At 43.8% G+C, this 23,135-nt stretch overlaps 3 protein-coding genes across 4 annotated transcripts; all 3 read left to right on the top strand.

Moving 5' to 3' along the window:
- The first annotated feature begins 307 nt into the window (after positions 1-307).
- On the top strand, positions 308-2,276 carry LOC133401837 (SLA class II histocompatibility antigen, DQ haplotype D alpha chain-like). 2 transcript variants are annotated; one of them, XM_061675290.1, is made up of 4 exons: positions 308-637; positions 689-972; positions 1,370-1,654; positions 1,732-2,276. In XM_061675290.1, the coding sequence occupies exons 2-4, from the start codon at positions 693-695 to the stop codon at positions 1,860-1,862; spliced, it is 696 nt and encodes a 231-aa protein (XP_061531274.1). In that variant the 5' UTR covers positions 308-637; positions 689-692; the 3' UTR covers positions 1,863-2,276. The 2 variants fall into 2 exon arrangements, with proteins under 2 accessions (XP_061531274.1, XP_061531273.1); XM_061675289.1 differs by having other exon boundaries at positions 311-637; positions 712-972.
- A 14-nt stretch (positions 2,277-2,290) lies between these two features.
- LOC133401836 (H-2 class II histocompatibility antigen, E-S beta chain-like) lies at positions 2,291-6,376 on the top strand. Its single transcript, XM_061675288.1, has 6 exons — positions 2,291-2,370; positions 2,794-2,874; positions 3,155-3,415; positions 3,856-4,140; positions 4,715-4,825; positions 4,967-6,376. Exons 2-6 carry the CDS (start codon positions 2,826-2,828, stop codon positions 5,047-5,049), a joined length of 789 nt encoding a protein of 262 aa, XP_061531272.1. The 5' UTR covers positions 2,291-2,370; positions 2,794-2,825; the 3' UTR covers positions 5,050-6,376.
- Positions 6,377-6,551: 175 nt separating this feature from the next.
- On the top strand, positions 6,552-23,132 carry msh5 (mutS homolog 5). Its single transcript, XM_061675292.1, has 25 exons — positions 6,552-7,094; positions 8,761-8,846; positions 8,929-9,052; positions 9,734-9,814; positions 10,051-10,104; positions 10,809-10,930; positions 11,031-11,140; positions 11,227-11,262; positions 12,735-12,817; positions 12,908-12,953; positions 15,011-15,149; positions 15,232-15,294; positions 15,376-15,504; positions 15,588-15,660; positions 16,195-16,304; positions 16,446-16,526; positions 17,542-17,629; positions 17,704-17,771; positions 18,174-18,292; positions 18,368-18,494; positions 19,761-19,910; positions 20,090-20,164; positions 22,000-22,146; positions 22,330-22,541; positions 22,611-23,132. The coding sequence occupies exons 2-25, from the start codon at positions 8,769-8,771 to the stop codon at positions 22,726-22,728; spliced, it is 2,433 nt and encodes an 810-aa protein (XP_061531276.1). The 5' UTR covers positions 6,552-7,094; positions 8,761-8,768; the 3' UTR covers positions 22,729-23,132.
- The last annotated feature ends 3 nt before the right edge of the window (positions 23,133-23,135 follow it).

Raw genomic sequence — 23,135 nt, 5'->3', positions numbered from 1 at the left:
CTCCGATTGAGGTCAATTCATTACAGACTCATTAATTATGTCCATTTAAACAAAACAAAAAATCGAGTCCCACCCCTAGTTGAAAGACCTCCTTGGGGTCGCGGGCGTGCGTGCAGAGATTGTGCAACAAGCGTGTGTGCGTGTGTGTGTGTCTCTGTGTGTGTGATATTGTCTTTTTCTGTCCAGGGTAAAAACAAACAAAAAAATTTAAAAAAAAAAAAAAAAATAATAAATAATAATAACAATTTCTGGTGTGCGCTTTTGAAGGAGTTTCAGTTTCACACCCGTGATTCCCTCGTCGCAACGTTTCGCTGCATTTCTGCTTGACGGGCGAGACAGGAAATGCGGCAGCCCAGCTTTGCGGCGCCTCGAGATTGCGCAATCCCTCCCGTCACGCTGGCCGATCCAGTTTGCAAAAAAAACAGATAAGCAGCTCGTAAAACCTGATTCACAAAGCGTCATCGTGGGGAAGTAGTTGTGGATTTCAAGGTCTTTCCGTATATTTCAGCGGCGACTGATCGTTGAAGATTTCTGAGCGCTTATTTTGTTTCCACGCTGACGATTATTTGCCGTTGAACTATGAAGCTGTCCACTTGCATCGTCCTGATGCTCAACTGCCTCGGCACTCGTTCGCAAGGTAAGAACGAGCTGAGCACATTTTCACGTGCTATGCTTATCTGAGTGGCAGCGCGATGATTTGTTGTCTTTCAGTGCTCCACAAAAGCTGCATCCTCCTGTCTTGTTCCGCCGAGACAACTTCTGAAGTGGGGACAGTCAACGGCAATGAGGTCACATATGTGGATTACACCCAGAAAAAGTTCGTGTTCACGATGCCCAAATTTATTATTTTCGATCCAGCCTCGGTGTTTCTGCATTTGTTTTCCCCAAAAAGCTTACAGAGAAACACCCGAGACTGCCGGGCGGGTTTGGCGTTTGCAGAGCAAAACATCAAATATCCAGCAAACATAGAAGGTAACAAAAAGATTTTCTTTCAGCTTCCCGCGTTCATACAGTTAGATCCAGAATGATTTGGACAGCGGCGGGAGATTTTCCCTTCCCTCGACATTCCAAATAAAACGATCGAGTTGTGCTTGAAGAAAAAGAGATTCAGACTTCTTCCAACTCACGACGGCCGCACTTCCAACTGTTTGTGCCGACCGTGAACCGTGTAAAGTCCAAATTGCGACCTCGCTTTGGGGCGCTTTCTGCCTTAGTGAAAATCAGGTTCTTTATGTTATATGATATGACTTCCTGTCAAGACGGTCTTTCTTGAAATGTCTTTGTCCAAATACTTCTGGCCCTAAGTGTCATTTTAGTCACGTTAGCTGTCCGATGACCAGGGTTTTTTTTCTACCCGGCCCCCCGCCAGACCCCCCAGAGAGTGTCCTCTACCCGGCAGACCAGCTTCAGCCTGGTCAAGAAACAAACACCTTGATTTGCTTCATGGATCATTTCTTCCCACCCGACATCCGAGTTCACTGGAGCAAAAATGGCGTCGCGCTGTCGGAGGAGGGCTCGCTCCGTCGTTACTACCACAACGAGGATCTCACCTTCCGCACGATAGCAACGCTGACTTTCACACCAAAGGAAGGCGACGTTTACGGCTGCACCGTGGAGCACTCGGCCCTGGACAAGCCAAAAACAATTTTCTTGGGTAGATGATTTCATCCATTTTCTACGGCTCACGTGTTTAGCAACAAATGCTAATTGCGTCTTTTCTCAACGTCACAGAGGTGGAGTTCAGTCATCCCGGCGTCGGGCCGGACGTCTTCTGCGGCGTGGGCCTGAGCGTGGCGTTGCTCGGAGTCGCGTCTGGAGTTTTTCTGGGAGTCAAAGGACGATACGCAACATCTCTTTTGTGATTTTATTGGATGTATTTCGAATCAGAGGTCGCCGGTTTTGTGACGTGCGACTTGCTTGCCAAATCCTTCAGAAAGACTTGACTTGATGTTTCACAAAGAAGCGGCGTGTTTCAGCTTGTGTGCACCCACGGGTATGTGACTTGACGTGTAAAAAAAAAAATAAATAAGAAGAAGAAGAATAAATTGTCGAGAATTGAACCATATGAAAACTAGAGCATACGAAAACCAAGTTTCCACTGCGCAGTTTAAGTGGCATGGAAGAGCGCTCCCCATTTTGAAGGCGTGGGCAGATTCGCCAGACGTGCCAGCACCCTAGATATGAAGTCTGTGTTTTTCCACACACCTGACAAAGAAACAGGAAATTGATAAGCAAAGACGTAGAGGAACAGAAAAAGGGAAGGAGAGCACAAAGGTCGGACAGAAAAAGAGAAGGAGAGCACAAAGGTCGGACAGAAAAAGAGAAGGAGAGCACAAAGGTCGGACAGAAAAAGAGAAGGAGAGCACAAAGGTCGGACTTGGAAAGCGGTCGTACTCGCACTCTGGTTTTCATGTCGGTCGCAATTTAGCGGTGCCGCAGTATTCGACGGCGGAACACGTACTTTGGGTCTTGTGAACGAATGCTACCTGTCAATGAAGTGTCATGTCTCCGAGTCATCTTTGGATGCCAAACCCGAATGCTTCCATCAATCATCAACCAAAATGAAGAAATTGGGGACAATATTTTTGGAGTCGAAGTGATTTATTTTTGTATTTTTTCGTTTTTTTTGCATTTGATTCGCAGTGTGTTTATTTGTGACGTACATTTTGACTTTTATAGCATCAGGAAGATGAAGGGACAGTGCAGCTGGTTCGGCGAGATTTTGATGAGAAACGTCTGAATTTGCCACGCCTTAAAAGTGTCAAACTTCGCTCTTTTTGGCTTCACTTTCAGTTTGAGTCCACTTGTCGCTTCCTCTCGCCGCCATGCACCCGCTCTCACAATTGTGTTTTTGCCTGGTGTGTTTGCGTGCAGGTGAGTACATTTTAAATACACCCAAAAACTTTGCGGTAAAATTGACGACAGGGCGGGTCATTTGTAATTTGATTTGATTTTTGGATTTTGATTTTTTTTGGAGGGGGGGGAAAAAAAGGCTGCAACAAAAAAAGGGCACATTTTCCAAAGGGGCAGGCGCTTGTATTGACCAATTGAAGCTGTTTTAAAACGAACTGATCGATTTGAATGGTTTTAATCGTTCTTCTGTTGCTAATTTCCTTTTGAAGTCATGGATTTTTGCTTTCTTTTTCTGCTGCAGATGCGCAATATATTCATGCTTTGTTGCAATGCCAGGGAACCTCCAGTGATGGGCGCGACATGATCCTCCTGCTGCAGATCTACTATGACAAGATGCTTTATCTCCAATACAGCAGCACCTCGGGAAACTTTAGCGCCGAGACAAAGACAGGAAAGCAAATTGCGAAAATTCTCAATTCTCATTATTTGAACAATATCAAAAGAAAGGTGGAAGACTGCAAGACGTGGATCAAAGAAACATACGACATCTTTGACCGGAAAGGTGATCTGCTTTATCACTTACTGTACATTCGATTATAAGAAGTGTTTGCAACAATCAGTTGGTCAAGCGGTCAGGCTGGATGCCTTAGCGCCTCTTGAATTGTATGTTTTGACATTTCGCACGCTTACAACTCTGTGGGAAGGCCCTTGTTCTGTTCCGGCAAAACTAAAACAAACACACAAACCCCCCCCCCCCCAAAAAAAAACCCTGTAAAGGTTGAGATGAGTTTGCCGTGAAAGAAATGCGCTCAATCAAATACGTTTGGGATCAACTTACAACGGAGATGGTGCGATAACAATGTAACAGTGCCCTCTCTCAGGTTCTAGTCGCGACCTCCGACTTCTGCAAAGGGGAAACGAACGCCACCTTTTCTCTTCCTCCCCACCACGTCTCACTTCTCTAGTTCAACACCGTCTCGTTGCCTTGACATTTCGTTGCAGTGGAGCCCAAAGTCCGACTGCGGTTAGCCGAGGGCACGTCGGACGGCCGGCCTCCGGCCGCCCTCGTCTGCAGCGTGTACGACTTCTACCCGAAGGATATCGCGGTGACGTGGCTGAGAAACGGCGAGAAGGTGACGTCTAACGTGACGTCCACTGAGTCGCTACCCAACGGCAACTGGCTCTACCAGAGGCACTCGCACTTGCAGCACACGCCGACGCCCGGGCACACCGTCAGCTGCATGGTGGAGCACGGCAGCCTCCAGGAGCCCAGGATTTATGACTGGGGTATGTCCGCCGGTCACGTGACTGGGGAGGTCCAAGTTGCCTTCGACGGAAATGCGGGGACATTGCGAGGATGAAGCGGTACAGAACATAGATGAAATGAATTGGAACTTGCTCATTCCTCAACCGATTTTCATGGGGGTTACTTTTTTTGTTGTTGTCAACGCCAAAGTGTGTGACATCAATGCGTTATATTTGAAACAATACATATTTTGACCCGTGAAATGTTACGGCTTTTTGCGACTGCGGCTCTCCGTGCCCACGTGCGAGGGCATTACGGGCGATTCATTTCTCCATTTAAAAAACAAAACAAAACGTTGAACTTCACTCGAGCAGGTTGCTCATAGTGCAAATTTTGGACTGCAAAAAAAAATGCTGATGGCTTGAAAAACTTGCAGGTTGGGGCGCAGTCTTCGAATAAAGTTGAACGTCCATCTCCTTAAAAGTCTGAAAAGCTGAGAAGCAAAGCAAAATGTCGGACATGTGCAACTTTGGTGACATTCATACCTCACTTGACCTCCTCGGTTCACTTGCAACGTTCAGCATGTCAATAAATGTGTTCTGCTGGTATTTTCAGAGCCAATGCCCGAGTCCGTGAGGAACAAGATCACGTTGGGGGCAACGGGGCTGATCGTTGGTCTGCTTTCTTTTTCTGCTGGGCTCATTTACTACAGAAGGAATGTGCCTGGTGAGTGACTCGTGCAAATTGTACTTTTAAGACAGACTTGCCACAAGCTTTTATTTCTTGTCACTTCCGAGTGCAATGCAACAGTTTCTTAGCTGATATTTGATAACAGCTGTGTGTATGTGTGATATTTTTTGTTTTCAGGATGTGAGAGAGTCTCAACAAGTGGTGACAGCAGGGACGTGAGGCCAGGGGAGGCGGAGCCTCAACTGCATCATGAAGAGTGAGGGGGGTGGGGGGGGAAGAATAATCACGATGAATACAATTTGTTTCCATTTTATGCTTTGTGCTTGATAATGATTTTCTGTTTGAATCCAATAACTTCCACGATTTCGATGTCAAGATTGCTGGATTTGCGTCTTTCCTCGTTCGGGATTGCCTCCGTGATACCCACATTGTCGAGTTCTCATTGGATGTCTTCCTGATTGGCTGAGGCTGAGGATGACTTGAGCAGACTGCACTGTGTTGTCCTGAATCGTGTTTGGTTTCTCTGTTAATATCAGCTTAACTTCTTCATTTTCCAATCTCGTTAGATGTGCTAAGATGAGGGTTTCATTGAATAGAACTCAAATGCTGAGGCTTTAATATTTATTTATTCCCCCCGCCCCCAACGGACGCCTTCAAAGAAGAACCATATTAAATTGCATTGTAATAGTATTTTATTCAAATACAATTGAAAACAGATGTTTGCACACACAATCTAAAAAGAATTTGTTTTTTATTCACTGTCTCACATGAAATCAGACCAAAAATTTCAGGTTTCAGCTCAATTTAGATGATCAAAATGATTTGCCTTTGCTAAATACCCTATTTTTTTTTTTGGCAACTTTTCATTACTTTCTTCAAAGTCCGAAGTTTACATACAATGAGACTACTATGTCTTTAAACAATGGGGGGAAACCCAGACGATGACATCATTTCTTTAAGCACCTTCCGATAGGTTCATTGACAACGTCTGAGTCGGAGACTCACCTGTGGATGTATTTGTACTCGACACAGCTGAAACATTCTGCTTCTTTGTGTAACATCATGGGAAAGTCCAAGGAAATCAGCCAAAACATCAGGAGGAGAATTGCACAATCCGGGTTCATCCTTGGGTGCAATTTCCAGATGTCTGACAATTCAGGCCAGGAAAGCGATGAAGAAAGGATTTCACCGTTGGAAGGCAGTCCAAACGTGACTTCATGATTGTGTGATTGTGGATGACGGACGGGCGGGCTTTTGGCTTCTTGGACGCGACGAGGATGCAGGCTGCACTTGTGGCGCTCGCCGCCTGCTGCGTGAGGGCGTTTTGTGCAGGTGAGCGAATGAAGATTCACTTGTCACAGGGCGCACAAGAATATGGCAGCCCAAAGAAATCTTTTTGTTGTCGTCACCATGACCACCATGCTGAAAGTACAAAACTGACGCTGGAACAGCAAACACAGGGACGTGAGAAGATCCCCACACAATGCACGTGTCCTTTCACCATGCAACCCGATCGAAAAGGTGGGAAAAGAAAAATAAAATAGAAAAAGAACTAGAATAAAAATAAAACAACAACTACAACCTGAATGCAGAATTCCATTGTTTACTTTCACGATTATGAAAATAGTCTTGCTCTTGTCAAATGTCGAATGGCAACCTACTCAGGCAAAGGAATCAAGAGTCGAGATTTAGCATGTTGATTAATTTTCCTATATCAATTTTGATTCAAAGAAAAAACTTTTTGAAAAAATGCGCAAATATTTCAATATTTGCCTCAATACACCGTCGTCCTGACAAACGAACCCAGAATAGCTGATCGCCATCCTTCCTGAAAGTCAACGCTGAGGGATAAATAATAAATATAAAAAATAAAAAATAAAAACATCCGTTCCGCGCATGCGCACCTCAGGGGAGGGGGGAAAAATGAGCCGCTTTGGATTCTATTTCATTTTTCTCGTCTTGTTCATTAAAAGTCCGAGTTTGCTCCTCATCTTGTGTTTCACCATTTATGTTTATGTCCACTACCGAACGCGGTAAAGCGTGACGGTCTTAAACAGAACAACGGGCTCAAGTGTATTTTCCTGTCCGCGGCTCCTTTTGCTGTTTTTTACCGTAAAAAAAAAAAAGAGAGAAAGAGAATAAACGTCCGTCAGCACCCGCAGCGCCGTTGCTGCCACGGAGGTCGTTAAAACACGTTACCGGGCGGACGCGTCCGGTAAGAGGCCTTTGAAACGGACACAAATGTGAGCCCTCCCTCCATCCCTCCATCCATCCATCCCTCCATCCATCGGACGGACGGAAACGAGTAAGGACGCCACCATCCTCGTTGACGTGATGATGTCGGCCAAAGTCATGATTTCATGATTCTATGATTACACGGCAAGGGCATTTTTGAAATTGCTCATTTTATCAGACCCCCCCCCCCCACCCCCGGTATCCTCTCCGTCAAACTCAAGGCCCGGGGGCCAGATCCGGCCCGCCACATCATTTTATGCGGCCCATTGTGACTTCATGTTTCTTGCAAAAAAAAAAAAAAAGCAAAACAGGAAAAATTGCTTTTTAACATTGAGATATTGCAACCAGTTTTTACTGGCTTCTGATTTCAAAAGTAGTTATCCATCATTTTGTTGCATAAATGTAATAATATGAGGCCATCATACATTTATATGGTTTCGCAGGGAAACTATAACGACGATGTGGCCCGTGACAAAAATGACTTTGTGCTAAGGGCGAGGATGCACATTATTTCTTTTGGTGTGGCAGTCTGGAGCAGCTCTGCAGAGTTGACACAATCAGTCCCGTCGAAGAAGAAATGATTTTCTTTAAATGTACATAAGACATAATATGCAGTATTTATTACAATGTAACATAAAGACAACGTTTCAAAACAAGTGTCTGTATTGGAGATTTACATTGTTCCTTTTGTTTCCTATGGTAAAATTATGTTTGCGCATACAAAATAAATGACCCATAAAGGTTCCACTTGTATGTCATTGCTTGAATTTACATTTCAGATAAGCCACGATGTGCAGTATAGTTCTTCCCGCGCACCAAATGCAGTAAAGTGCAAAGGTAATTTAGGAGGATTTCTCCTGAATGAATTTGCCTTGATGCGTTTAACTGATATTTTTGGGCAATATCCGAATCTTCGGTCCTGTTTTCTGTTTTTGTTTAATTGACGTTCACTTGTTGAGGAAAAAAAAAACAAAAAAAGGTCATCACTGACTCATTACCATACTTGAGTAGTTTTTTTCACTGAATACTTAAGTAGTTATTTCGAGGACTGATTTCTACTTCTCCTTACCTGATATTATTCTAAAGTAAAAGTACTCGAGTACAATTTTGGGCTATTCTGCCCACCTGGTAGTGTAGAATATGCTTAATTTTCATTCTATAAACAAAGCTGTAGATAAATATGTCTTTGTGTTTATTAGTTTGACATCGTTACATACATTTTAAAAATGTAGTAAATGTATTTCATTACTTTAACGTGATTTGAGCGCAAGGCGCGAGTGTTGCTAGGACAACCATGAGAAGTGCCGTAAAGCGGCCCTTCCGTGCGACACATTTGAATGTTAGCTCTTAGCCAAGCTAAACAGCAACACAATATTAACAATATTTTCGCTTTTCCCACAACGCTCCGTGATTAACGCTGAAATTTATCTGAAAGTTCACAATGTAAGTTGTTTTTGACATGATTTTATTTCGTTCTAAATTAATTTCCAAGGACGTAAAGTTGTCTTTTGATTTCATTGCCGATTAGCGGCTAGCTTAATAACTAGACTGCCGGCCCAAATTTTCTTAAAGAGCCTGTTTTGTCTCTTTCTTTTTTTCGATAATATTATTCAGATTTGTCAGCAACGCAATATTAACAATGTTTTCGCTTTTCCCACAAGGTTACGTGGCTATCTGGCCCAAATGCTGTGAAACACCCTGTCTTGTTTCTGTCTTTTTTCGATAATATTATTCAGATTTGTCAATGGCGGCGATGGACGAGGTGGGGGGAGGGAGAGGTGCCACCTTTGCTTCCACAGAGGAAGAGGAAGACTCATCTGAGGTTTTAAGAATCCAACCTCCTAACTTTCAATTCCTTTGAAATGAAAATATAGCAGCACTTGACAAGATTGTGTTTTCCTTAGATTTTATTGAGTGTTTTGGCACAACAGGGCCAAGTGGGCCTCTGCTTCTATGACAGCAAAGACTCGTCGGTTCACTACATGGTGGATACGCCGGATAACCACGAGCTACACCTGCTGGCCAGAGGTAAACACGGCTCCTGTTTATCCCGAGGCGCCATTGACCAAAGCAACGTTAACCTACAATCAATTATTCAAAACACCCAATGCCAGACATAGTGACGGTGGCAGCAGTGTACTTTACGTCGGCAACTTCATGTGTCACTTACTGTGTTTGTTGACTACTTAAGTAGCCCTAAACATATATGTTTCCTACAGCCGGAAACAGGCCCGGGTCAAATTGACCAGAATAATTTAAACCTTCAGAAAATGACGAGAGGTACTCCAATGTATGTGTTGTTTACTTTATGTTTGTTAACTGCCTAATTAACGCTAAATATATTTCTTGCATGTTTTATCCAGCTAAAATAGCCACAAGTCAAATTGAACGCAGCAATTCAATGTTAGTTTGTTGATTACCAAAGTATCCCTAAATATATTTATGACAGGTTTTATACAGCTGAAACAGCATTGGGTCAAATGGCCCCAAACAAGGCTAATGCATACAAGATGTACAGAACACTGGAAAAAAAGACCATTGAATAATTTGATGTTGACCCAATTGTCCCTATTTAATTAGAGTCATTAAATATTCATTGAGCGACGATGAGCGTTAAATGGGGTCAAATTGATAAAGTGGGTGGTTAAAACTACAGATTTGTGCCTAATTTCTCCTTTTTTTTCTCATCACCATTCTTCAACCGTGCAGTCATCCAGGAGATTTGTCCTCAAGTGATGATCACCAGTGCAAAGCAGGAGCGCTGCATGACCCGCTTCCTGCTCCAGCTCGGTGAGTCCGTGAGAAGAAAGGTGTTCTGGCAAAGACAGAACAAAGTCAATATGTGCCAGAGGACTCGTCGTGCTGTTGACATAGTGTATCAGGCAAGCGCTATCTGGGTCAAGGGAACGATATGTGGATCAGTGCAGCTCGGCATTGGCTGCCTGAAACTGTGATAAAGGATAAGATATGCTGTTGTACACCGACTCCAAAGACTTACATCATGATTTTCGTCAAATTCTTCTCAGGTTCAAACCCGGACTACAAACCTGAGGTGGTTTTTTATCCATATCTTGACTTTGGTATGAATACACTCCAGATGGCCCTCTTTTAATTTCATTGTATTTTTGATTTTTTTAAGAACGTTTGTACAGAGAACCAAACATGACGTGAACATTATATTTATATTGTGGCCAGAACATACACACAAAATTATAATTTGTCATAAAATATGAAAGTTGTGGCCACAATATACTCATTTGTGGCCACACAATAGTTGTAACGTGTGCACAAAATACAAATCTGTGGCCTCAAGTCTCATGCACACGAAATATGAATGTGTGGGTTAGATATCATTCCTACGAACAACTTGCATGTCTGAATACGAAAATGGCCACAAAATACTAAATTGTGGCCACGAAATAGGTGTAACAAAGTCCCATTTTGTATCAGTCTCATGACGCAAATGGAGTGCACCATTACAAGAAACTGCAACACAATGTGCTCCTCAATTTGCCTACCCAAGTGTCCAGCAATTATTAATTATTTCTTGTATTTTTTGCACATATAATACCAGTACTTAATGACCACAAATTAGAATTTTGTGCACACCTGATACGGAATTCATGGCCACAAAATACTTCCGTATCAGGTGTGCACAAAATAAGTATTTTTTTGGTCCACATCATACCTATATTGTGGCCATAATTAACACCCCCCCCCCATGTCATGTCTGGGGCACCGTACGTTTGCATCAAATGTACAATTTTAACTTTGAATGTGACAGGTCTGGAAGTCAGTAGGACGAGGCTGGTTTCAGCCCATCTGCCTTTCCTCCCTGCCTCCATCTCTGAGAAAGACAAGATGGCCTATCTCGCCTCCTGTATCTCCTTTGACGCGCCCCTCACGGTGAGCCAATTGTTAATGCTGCATGCCAGCTCGTTAAGTGCCAGTTTTATAGCATTTATGTCTTGGTGCGTGTGTGTGTGCATTGGGTGGTGGGACATAGCTGAGGGCATTGGGCGGTCTTCTCAAATGTCTGGACCGGAGGAGAGTAGGAGTTGAGCTGGAAGACAGCAGTGTTGCCGTTCCTATTATGAACTTCAATGCCTACACACTGTAAGGTGCGCCTCATCAACACGCATACACACAGAACATGATTTTTCTATGACAATGACAGTTGTTCATTATTTTCCCCAATACAGTAAGGGTGTGGTGTACATCGACAGGGAAGCATACAGGTAAGTGGCCTCTATTGGCCTATATTAATCCAGCATACTGTATAACCGTCCAACCAGTTGACAATGCTCTTTAGCCTCGTAGTTAGTTGATCAAAACAAAATAAATACTTGAATATATCACATTTATTTGTGTTATTAAAATATGCAAGCGTATTGCTGCCACACCAGAAAAAACGCGATAAAGTTCCCGTCTTAACGTGATGAATTCACTATAATGTTATAACGCAATGAAGTTCACGTTTTAATGTGATAACTTTCACGTTTCAACATAAGTTCAGTATGACGTTATAACGTGATAAAGCTCACGTTTTAATGCGATAAATTCAGTACAACGTTATAGTGTGACAAAGTTAACGTTTTAACGTGATAAGTTCAGTATAACGCAGTGCTTCTCAATTGTTTTCTGTTACGCCCCCCAGGAAGAAGAAAACATTTCGCCCTCCCCCTCCCCACTCTCCATATATAAATAGTATCATTTGTGCATAAAATTCATCCCGCATGACAGACCGTGTCTCATGAAGCACAATGAGCGCCACTGCCACCTACTGTAGTGGACGTGCAATTGCCCTTTTCTTTTAGTACTGTACGGCATAAATGGAGAGAGCGACGCGACCCACGATTTGAGAAGAGACTGGTATCATGTTATAACGCGATAAAGTTCACGTTTCAACGTAATTTCACGTTTTAACATGATACGTTCAGTATGACGCCATCGTGTGATAAAGTTCATGTTCTAATGTGATGAATTTCACATTAAATCATGATAAATTTCATCTCTTCATCTTTTAACGTGATACGTTATGCCGTCATAAGTTTCACTTTCGTGTTCGGCAAAACAAAACAAAAAGCAATTCTTTCCGGTTCAGATCATTGGCGCAGCTCTATGAAGGTACGTGTGTCTTCTTTTTGTGCCTTACAAATCAAAGTTACAAGCTACGTAACGAAGCTGCTTTCTATGATACTGTAAAAAAATAAGGGAACGTTTTTGAAAATATTTAAAAAGAAGACACACACGTATTGTACGTTCATATAGGGCTCTGACAGTGACCTAAACCGGAAGTAACTGCTTCGTTTTGTTTAGTTGAATGCGGAAGTCAATCATCACGTTTTAACGTCTGGCGTGGCAGCAATACGCTTCCGTATTAAAATATATGCTTCCCTTTTTAACATCTTGGAAAAAAACGTTCAGTCACTGTAATAATCTCAGTTAAAAGACATCTATGATTCACACAGAGACAAAGAGTTAACCTTTGAACCCTGTTGCTAACCAATAAAGCAGCACTCACAGAGGCCCGAACAGTCTGTCAGATGAATGTTGTAAATAAGCTCCCTATGCAGTATTACCACGATCATATATTACGTAGCGATGTCATCTCAAACAATGTTGTCCGCAATGTTGTGCAGAATTTAGTAAAGTATATGTAGAGTTGGTGTTGAGTGTTGACTGATCAAATATTGTTATCATTTTCAAGTGTTCTGCAGATCTTCAAATCAGAGCGTCACCCATCAGTGTATAAGCTTCATTCGGGCGAAAAAGAAGGATTGAGTCTTTACGGTACAGTGCCACAGAAACAGGCTCTGGCCCAACATATTAACACTCAGTTTACAAGCAACTGTCACTGCTTGTCTTTGTTGTTCCTTGCAGGAATATTGAACTGCTGCAGTTGCAAGTTTGGATCCAGACTGCTACGGTGAGAAATTCCAGTCACGTCGACAAAATAAGGAGCCTTTAAACGTTAAACTGTCCAGTAGGTGGACAGCCCGAAAGGGTAACGTGGGTCCCCCTTCCCGTGGGCTAACCACCTGTGGGAGGGGCCATAGGGGTCGGGTGCAGCGCGGGCCGGGCGGTGACCGAAGGCGGGTACCTTGGCGATCCGATCCCCGGCTACAGAAGCTGGCTCTAGGGACGTGGATTGTCACCTCTCTGGCAGGGAAGGAGCCCGAGCTGGTGTGCGAGGTCAAGAAGTTCAGACTAGATATAGTCGGACTCGCCTCCACACACAGCTTGGGCTCTGGTACCATTCGTCTTGAGAGGGGTTGGACTCTCTTCCACTCTGGAGTTGCCCACGGTGAGAGGCGCCAAGCAGGTGTGGGTATACTGATTGCCCCCGGCTCGGCGCCTGTATATTGGGGTGCACCCCGGTGGACGAGAGGGTAGCCTCCCTCCGCCTTCGGGTGGGGGGATGGGTCCTGAATGTTGTTTGTGCCTATGCGCCAAACAGCAGTTCAGAGTACCCACCCTTTTTGGAATCCTTGGAGGGGGTGCTGGAGAGTGCTCCCGCTGGGGACTCCATCGTTCTGCTGGGGGACTTCAGTGCTCACGTGGGCAATGACAGTGAGACCTGGAAGGGCGTGATTGGGAAGAACGGCCCCCCCGATCAGAACCCGAGTGGTGTGTTGTTATTGGACTTCTGTGCTCATCACGGGTTATCCATAACGAACACCATGTTCAAGCATAAGGGTGCCCACGTGTGCACTTGGCACCAGGACACCCTAGGTCGCAGTTCGATGATCGACTTTGCGGTCGTGTCATCGGACTTGCGGCCGCATGTCTTGGACACTCGGGTGAAGAGAGGGGCGGAGCTGTCAACCGATCACCTCCTGCTGGTGAGTCGGCTCCGATGGTGGGGGAAGATGCCGGTCCGACGTGGCGGGCCCAAGCGTATTGTGAGGGTCTGCTGGGAACGTCTGGCGGAATCCCCTGTCAAAAGGAGTTTCGACTCCCACCTCCGGCAGAACTTTGCTCACGTTCCGGGGAAGGCGGGGGACATCGGGTCCGAGCGGACCGTGTTCCGCGCCTCCATCGCTGAGGCGGACGACCGGAGCTGTGGCCGTAAGGTGGTCGGTGCCTGTCGCGGCGGCAATCCCCGAACCCGTCGGTGGACACCAACGGTGAGGGATGCCGTCGAGCTGAAGAAGGAGTCCTATCGGGCCTTTTTGGCCTGTGGGATTCCTGAGGCAGCTGATGGGTACCGGCTGGCCAAGCGGAATGCAGCTTTGGTGGTCGCTGAAGCGAAAACTCGGGAGTTCGGTGAGGCCATGGATAAAGACTTCCGGACGGCTTCAAGGAAATTGTCCCCGTGCCTGCGTGGGTTTTTTCCGGGCACTCCTGTTTCCTCCCACATCCCCAAAAGATGCATGGTAGGTTAATTGACAACTCTAAATTGCCCTTAGGTGTGAATGTGAGTACGAATGGTTGTTTGTTTCAATGTGCCCTGCGATTGGCTGGCGACCGGTTCAGGGTGTACCTTGCCTCTCGCCCAAAGATAGCTGGGATAGGGTCCAGCGTGAGGAGAAGCGGTACAGAAAATGGATGGATGGATATTTCTGTAGGTATTCCGGTATCGCGGATTTTCACTTATCGCGGACGGGGTCTGGAACGTAACCCCATGATGGAGTGGGGTTTGCTGTAGTACCACTTAGAAACATATACAAAAATCCTGCAGCCCATTATTATAGATTGATTGGGTGGATGGATAATGATTAAAAATGAATCACCTGTTGTATTTTATACACAATATACAGTATCTTATCTATATATCTCATGATAAATGCTTCCTACTTTCCCACCTTTGTTTACCGGTACTCTGATTACATTTTAATTTCATGCTCTTTGCATTTTCAATTGGAATGTGAATTTTCTTCATGTAACTTATACTTGAGCGCACAACTATCTGAACTGTAAATATTAAATAGTTTACGGAACTGTTCAAGCGGACTTGTACTATGATGTCCTTCTCCGCCCCAGTCAGTGGTTCCTGCGGCCAACAGTGGACCTCGCTGTGTTACGCAGGAGACAGGAAGTGATCCGCTTCTTCACGTCACCTCGGAATTCAGACTCCTTGAACACTTTGCGGATGTCGCTACGTAACATCAGAAACATCCCAGTACTTAAGACTCACATCGTCCTTTTTGTTGCTCCATCTGGGATCGCTTACCGACATCATAAAGCCTGTTTGTATGTTGCAGACTCTTCTGCGCAGGATGTCTCTCTCACATACCAAAGTGACAGACTGGCAGAGTCTCTACAAGGTAAAACCACGTTGTACGGCTCATTCATTAGATAGCGTTGTGCTACTGTAGTTTGTGGAGCTGACTGTGTCTTTTTTTAAGACGGTGTACAGTGCAGTATGTGTCAGAGATACGGTACGCCACCTTCCTCAGTCCATTCAGCTTTTCCGGGACATCAGCGAAGGCCTCTCTGATGACCTCCACCACGTCGCCTCTCTCATCAGCCGCGTGGTGCTCGACCAGATCTTTCTTCGTTCAAGTTGCGCTGAAACACGCACTTCACGAGCTTTATGCTTCTTGTTGCCGACACGCAGGTGGACTTTGAATCCAGCGTGGCCGAGAACCGCTTCACCATCAAACCAAACATAGATCCGGCAATCGATGAGAGTGAGTGTGACACAAATGGATTCTCTCGGTCGATCCCCACGTAGGTCTGTTCTTTTTGCATATTATTGACCAATCTAAAGTGTTGAAAACGGTTTGCTGTCTTTGACAATGGGATGTTAATGACTCAACAATGGGATGTTAATGACACAACAATGTTTTCCTGAAAAAATGATGGTTTTGGAGATGCAAGAATTCTGCCTCACACCAGCCGTATCCTGCAATAACGATGATCTCATCTCAGTTTACCCACAAAATTACTTGAACACAAAGAATATTCTAATGTATGGATTGTAACAGTTGGATGCACGGGTTTATTGTACTGTCTGCCATATAGTGGAAGAGCATTTAAATGTTCTTCCAATCATTACATTACCATGCCACTGGCATAGCTACATGAACTTTGAACAAGGATACATTATTTGTTTTCAGTAAATATGCATTTTTGGGCCAATTGAGTGAAATTGGACACACAAATATTCCGTGGCAGAGAGGCTGGGAATCACTAATCTTGTATATGCTGCTTTTCTCTGTCAGAGAAAAGGCAGATGGCGGGCTTGTCTCACTTCCTGACGGATGTTGCGAGAAGAGAGCTGGCGCACCTGGATGCCAGAATCCCCTCCTGCTGCGTCATCTACATCCCTCTGGTTTCCTTCTTCTTTTTTACTTCCTCTTTTACCCTCCCCAAAACTTTTTTTTCATTCAGTAGCAGAGCTTGTGCCAGCGTAAGCAGCATAATAGGCTGAATGCGCAGACATATTGCCACTCATACATTGCTGTCCCACCAGATTGGGTTCTTGCTCTCTATCCCTCGGCAGCCTAACATGGTGGAGAAAGAGGACTTTGAGATGGTGGGGCTCGAGTTCATGGTGGGTTTATTAACACACGTTTATTAACATGTTTTCATTGCTCTTCAAGGGTGCTACAGTATTTGCGTGTATTTAAATTGGATATTTCTATATCGTTATATATATATTTGCGTGTAATCCCCACAATGGAGGGGGATTACTATGTAGACTCCATTTTGCTTCAACTGCTTCAAAGCAATATTAATCAACACTCATTTCCACATAATCGAAAGAATCGTTGACGTAGCCTCATCACTTATTATGTCCATCACTAATAGGTTAGAATTTTCCAAGGACGTTCCCAGATGTCATCCATCCATTTCCTGAGCCGCTTCTCCTCACTAGGGTCGCGGCCGTGCTGGAGCCTATCTCAGCTATCATAGGGCAGGAGGCGGGGTACACCCCGAACTGGTTGCCAGCCAATCGCAGGGCACATACAAACAAACAACCATTCGCAGTCACAGTCACGCAGGCAGGGGGAGAACATGCAAACTCCACACAGGCGGGGCCGGGGATTGAATCAGAATCAGAATCATCATTATTTGCCAAGTATGTCCAAAAAAAACACACAAGGAATTTTGTCTCCAGTAGTTGGAGCCGCTCCAGTACGACAGCAGACAGTCAATTGACAGAGAACACATTTGAGACATAAAGACATTGACAAATTTTTTTTTTTATAAAATAAAAAAAACAGTCACTGAGCAATAAAGGGTTGCTAGTTGTCTGGTAATGCCGGTACATTGAACCCCGGTCCTCAGAACTGTGAGGCAGACGCTCGAACCAGACGCCCACCGTGCCGCCTCTCAGGTGTCATCCGATTGTAATTTGTTAGAAGTAGGCTCTTAAATGCTAAAAGGAGGCAAATGATTTCTAGGGGGGGAAAAAACATCAATACCACAGTTGAAGCTGTTCACACATTGATTTTGCAGTTGATAAATGTTTCGGCCCTAGTTGAAACAGTTGAACGCGTTTATTGCGATTGTATGCTCAGTCACATATGTACGACTTGTGTTCATGCGTGCGACATGTGTGCTAGTTTCTATCAGAGGATCGCCTGCACTACAGAAGCCAGAGGACCAAGGAACTTGACAACCTTCTGGGAGATTTGCACTGCGACATTAGAGGTTGTTATTTCTCTCACACAAACACAAAACATTGGCCAAGATGCTCTGCTGATAGTAAACCGTCTCTTTTCCAGACATGGAGACAACTGTCATGACTCAGCTTCAGAACGCCATCCTGGAGAGGAGCGCTGCCCTGTATAAAGTAACTGTGCATCTCAGCAACATCTTTCAAACCTGCCTCCCTCTTTAACGATATGATGAGCACTCACTGGCCACAACATTAGGAACCCCTGCAAATTCCAATGGGAAGAGAAGGGAGCTGTCTCTAATATTCCTTCCGAGCTGGCTTCATGAGAGGCTAAATATTCCTCACCTTGTGTTGGAAAAAGATATAATACTCCATTGCAAAGTACAGCCACTATAATAATATATTGTGAAATACTGTAGCTCTCTGACAGTATCAAACAAAAGGTAGAATGTTATAATTGGCATTCATTATTGTGCATGTAGTTGGTAAGTTTTTTTATTTTTATTTGTATTTTCTTTTAATTTCATTGTTTGAATTACGGAAAGTTTCTCATCCCCGATCGTTCACAATTTGAAGGTTCTGGACCTGGCTGCTGAGCTGGACTGTCTGATGGCGTTGAGCAAAGCCTCCCAAGAGTACGGCTACACCTCACCCAAGCTCGTCAGCCGCAAGGCAATATCCATCACTCAGGGCAGGTTGGCACTTGTCAGACAAAATCAAAGATTTGAACGATTGCAGTGTTAAAAGACGGCTGGTGTTTTCCCCACCAGACACCCGCTGTTGGAGGTGTGTTCTCCTGTGTTTGTGGCCAACTCCTTTGAGAGCTATGAGTCACAGGGTAGAATCAAGATCATCACTGGGCCCAACTCATCTGGAAAGAGCATCTACCTCAAGCAGGTAAAGCATTCATTTGAAGGGGAAGGAACCATATTTGGAACTAAGACACAGAATAGAATAAGAATAGAAAACCTTTATCGTGATCCTATGGTGCGGATACAACCATATTAGGGCACCTGGCCTTTATATTAGACACCACTCCACATTCTTAGGTGATCGAGCCATGTAATGGGTCTTTGCGTGCAATTGCCTGCATTGCTGAAATATGGCTCAGTCTTTTCTGCTTTTGAAACATTGCGTTACTCTACATGCGGTGTTTACAGGACTTGCCCAAACTAACCATCACACATGGTCGTCGTCTTTTTGTAAGTCCTCCTCCAAAGCACTGAGCAGCAAATTATAGAAAGGCTTGATGAATGTATGCCTCTTCTTACATTCACAGATATGAAGGTATTAGTCAATATTCTTCCTAATGTTGAGACTACGTTAGATATAGGTTTTTAATATGCAAATAAACAATCCAGATTAGTGATAGAAAATGCTTATGGAAATGTATTAATGTCAGTATGACCATCCATGCATCCATTTTCTGAGCCGCTTCTCCTCACTTGGGTCGCGGGCGTGCTGGAGCTTATCTCAGCTGTCATCGGGCAGGAGGCGGGGTACACCCTGAACTGGTTGCCAGCCAATCGCAGGGCACATACAAACAGACAACCATTCGCACTCACAGTCACACCTTTGGGCAATTTAAAGTTGTCAATTAACCTGCCATGCATGTTTTTGGGATGTGGGAGGAAACTGGAGTGCGCGGAGAAAACCCACACAGGCACAGGGACAATTTCCTTGAAGCCGTCCGGAAGTCTTTCTCCATGGCCTCACCGAACTCCCGAGTTTTCGCTTCAGCGACCACCAAAGCTGCAGAACATGCAAACTCCACACAGGCGGGGCCGGGGATTGAACCCCTGTCCTCAGAACTGTGAGGCAGACGCTCTAATCAGTCGAGCACCGTGCCGCCGCAAATTGACATATGTAATGAATTTATTACGTGTATTATTATTAAGTACTAATGTTAATGTTGCTCTCCGTCTCTGCCTTAGATTTGGGATTCACCACTTCCAACAACCTCCTCACAACACATGTACTGTAGATGTGATGATAAAGCATGATGGTAGATAACCTAGTTTGTCAAATCTTATCAAACCTATCAGGGTTTTAGCTGTACATTTGCAATCACCATCCGTGTTGTGAAGTCCCCTACTCAGACTCATGATCTTGTGTTTCGACTATTGTTTTCCCGTACGTCATTTGTTGATATTTGTTTACTAGGTCGGTCTGATTGTGTTCATGGCTCTCATTGGGTCCGACGTGCCTGCCAAGGGCGCCGAGATAGGCCTGGTGGACGCAATATTTACCTGCATGCCGGGCAGAGAGTCTGTGTCTGTGGGCCTCAGCACCTTTATGATTGACCTAAACCAGGTTGATGTGCACACACGCACGCATGCATGCAAACACACGAATGGCGTGTGGAAATAAATCAAATTCCAGAACAATTGTCATCCAGCTCTACTACGCCCAACTGCAACTGTCAAAATATTTGGACAGCCCACTAATCCACCCACGCAACGTGACAACTCATTTTTTTTTTTTTTTCCCAGATGTCCCAGGCAGTCAACAGCAGCACGGGCGGCTCATTAGTCCTCGTTGATGAATTTGGAAAAGGGACAAACACTGTAAGGAAAACAGAAACACATTCGCCTACATGCACAGGGAACGTGCTCATTAAAACTCTCGAAACCAGCACCAGCCAACATTTACTGTATTATTTCATGCTGAGCTGCAGCTTAACATGTGCCACCCACCATTCGCAACATTATGACCACTTGCACAATCTAATGAGATCCAATACAAGAGCTGTATGTATCCATAATTCAGCCTTTTTAACAATAACAACTGCTCAGTTTTAATTGGCACTGTCAGAGACGTATTCATTTAACAAGATGTAGTTCCAAGTTTATTAATGCCAGTGTAATTTGCAGTGGTGTAGAATTGCATTGTATCATAGGAAATGTTATTTTCAAAACAGCGGCCTAATGTCTCCTCTCCTTAATTGCTGCGGGTGCGTCGTCCACTTGAATAAATAAACAGCAGCCCAAATAGACACGTAGAGATCTACTCTTTTGTGAATGAGAGGCCATAATACAATATATCATAACATACATCATTATATAGTTTATCAATTACAATACAATGCAATACAATGTAGTTATATAGATTTTTTATTAAAAATTTCTGTATTGTAAATGTTTTTTAATCAGGTGTATTATTGAATATCAGTATAAAAATGCATTCTTGACAATAAAATAAAGTAATATCGGCCTCCATTAACCCCTAACAGTTGCCTAGTACTCTCTTCAGTTGAGTAAATAAATGATACAAGTAAATATGGTCTCAATCATTCATGATTTTATTTAAACACTCGAACAAAGCTTCACACACTGTGACATTTTCATTTACAAATCATTTGGTGTCGTCATTGCACAGGTTGAATACATGAGGCAGTTTTTGCTTGAAAGAGTGTCTTCTGCCTCAGAGCCAACACAAATGGGAGCTTTAATGCTTTATTACCGGCAAGTGCTAAAACTATCTCGGAGGAAACATTTACGCCCAAATACTTGCAGATCCAAATGACTGCAGACTGCACTTTTTATTGCATGTTTTGGCTACGTGTACATTCGCTTACTATTGTTAAAGGCATGCATGATGAAGGTATTTCTAGAAATTCATAGATTAAAAAAACTAAGCTGACGATGGTGGAAAACGACCAGCTTTTCTCGAAAACAAATTCCACACATCATCATCTGTTGGCTAGCTCACGTTTGAATTGTTGGGACTGTGCACAATGTGAAGCATTCAAGGCTTTGCGTGATGAGTTGAACTTGACTTTTGACTTATCATTGTTCAAATTCAACATACTGCTCTTCCTGATATAATCATTTGTATTATTGTACTATCCACTGATTTTATTTCAATTGTTTTTCATTTTTTTTCCCACAATTTTGTTGTTGTTGTTTGTTTTTTGGGGGGCAACCTAAAAAAAACGCTTAGTGGCGGTTTCTCCCCGCTTATTCAAGAATATATATATTTTTTTAGTTTAAAAAAAACGAAACAAAAAAATTACGGGGGAAAAAAATGTTTTTTGCAATGCAATTTTATTGGGCGTTAATTATGCGTGAACTTTTGCTATTCCGGGGCCGGCCCGGTCCCTATCCTCTGCGAATAGCGGGGATCCACAGTATAGGAATAAGGATGTGTATATATTAATATTTCCAACTTATTATTGTTATTATATTATTATAGTACTATATTGATGTTCTAAATAGCATTATAATGAAGTAGAGCTAGAGGTTGGAGCAAATAGTTTTACTTCTTTCTACTCCTTTTTTAATATGTATAATTAGATTTTATTTCAATGTTTTTTGTTCAAATCTTGTTTGTTTTGTTGTTTGTTTGTTAACGTTTTAAAAAGAATTCTATCAAACCAATCAGTCCAATTTCCCTCATACAGGTGGATGGCTTGTCCTTGCTGGCCGCGACCATCTCTCACTGGCTGAGGAAAGCTCCAGTGGACGTTCCTCACATCCTGCTGGCCACTAACTTTTACAGTTTGCTTCAGCCGGGTCTATTACCCCCTTCCAGCCTGCTGTCTCTCCTGGTACAGGCAGATCCTCTCACTGCAATATTTAAACAGCAGCCTGGAGTGTTTGAGTGCAGGATGAGGCTTTAAGCTATTGACATGATGTTCTGCAGAGCTTTGGAGATAACAGAACTACCCGTTGACCGAGTCTGACGATTGGTTTTACCTGACAAGGATGTGTGCGTGTTGTTTGTGTTTCAGACTCTAGACACAGCGGTAGATGGAGATGAGTTGGTTTTCCTTTACCAATTGAAGGAAGGCGTCTGCCAGTCCAGTTACGCCGCCAACGTGGCTCGGCTGGCCGGCTTGCCTGCCAACCTCGTACAGAGAGGGCTGGAAGTGTCTGAGCTTTACAGGACGGGAAGAGCCATCCAGCGTATTGACAGTGTGTCGTCAGATGAGCAGGCCAATAGGTTGGTCCAACTTCTTGTTTAGCCAGCAGTTTGGAGTGTGTATTAGACATCCAGGTGCGTGTTTGACAGATACAAGGCTTTGGTGGAGAGATTTATGAGCCTCGACCTGGATGATGGCAGTCTGGATGTGCAGCGCTTCATGAAAGAGGAGGTTCTGCCCTTTGCTGGACAGCTGCAGGACACCTGAACTGTTCTCCTCCGTCACCAAATAAGGTTCCAAAATACTGGACAACAATTCTGATGCTTTGTACTTACTGTTCATTTTGTTAACGTACAAATTTTGAATTTGTTGTACTGAAGCACATGTTTTTCCACTACATTTACTTGAGTGAGTTGGTATCTGAAGTTGGATGCTTTTATTGGTTATCCTTTAGCCCAAGGGTCGGGAACCTACATTCCACATTTTATCTGGTCCACCATGTAGTTCTAAAAACCAATAAAACCTGAAAGGAATTGCTTTAAAAATCCCCAAAACATTGAGCCCACAGATGCTCATATAAAAATAAAACGTTTTTGATTGTCGCATATTTTCTTTCATAAATTTATTGTGGGCCTTGATTAGGTTCCCCACCGCTGCTTTCGTCAGATGAAGTG

The sequence above is a fragment of the Phycodurus eques genome, chromosome 4 (genome assembly GCF_024500275.1).
Source record: "Phycodurus eques isolate BA_2022a chromosome 4, UOR_Pequ_1.1, whole genome shotgun sequence".
Classification (NCBI taxonomy): Eukaryota; Metazoa; Chordata; class Actinopteri; order Syngnathiformes; family Syngnathidae; genus Phycodurus; species Phycodurus eques.
This window is presented reverse-complemented; position numbering and strand designations above follow the sequence as displayed.

Excerpts from the sequence above, each read along its gene's own strand:
- LOC133401837 (XM_061675289.1), top strand. The coding sequence starts at position 580 with ATGAAGCTGTCCACTTGCATCGTCCTGATGCTCAACTGCCTCGGCACT. Across the intron at positions 973-1,369 it reads ATATCCAGCAAACATAGAAG|ACCCCCCAGAGAGTGTCCTC; the intron begins GTAACAAAAAGA and ends GCCCCCCGCCAG. Across the intron at positions 1,655-1,731 it reads GCCAAAAACAATTTTCTTGG|AGGTGGAGTTCAGTCATCCC; the intron begins GTAGATGATTTC and ends TCAACGTCACAG.
- LOC133401836 (XM_061675288.1), top strand. The coding sequence starts at position 2,826 with ATGCACCCGCTCTCACAATTGTGTTTTTGCCTGGTGTGTTTGCGTGCA. Across the intron at positions 3,416-3,855 it reads CGACATCTTTGACCGGAAAG|TGGAGCCCAAAGTCCGACTG; the intron begins GTGATCTGCTTT and ends ATTTCGTTGCAG. Across the intron at positions 4,826-4,966 it reads CTACAGAAGGAATGTGCCTG|GATGTGAGAGAGTCTCAACA; the intron begins GTGAGTGACTCG and ends TTTTGTTTTCAG.
- msh5 (XM_061675292.1), top strand. The coding sequence starts at position 8,769 with ATGGCGGCGATGGACGAGGTGGGGGGAGGGAGAGGTGCCACCTTTGCT. Across the intron at positions 15,150-15,231 it reads GTAACATCAGAAACATCCCA|ACTCTTCTGCGCAGGATGTC; the intron begins GTACTTAAGACT and ends TGTATGTTGCAG. Across the intron at positions 16,305-16,445 it reads GCGTCATCTACATCCCTCTG|ATTGGGTTCTTGCTCTCTAT; the intron begins GTTTCCTTCTTC and ends CTGTCCCACCAG.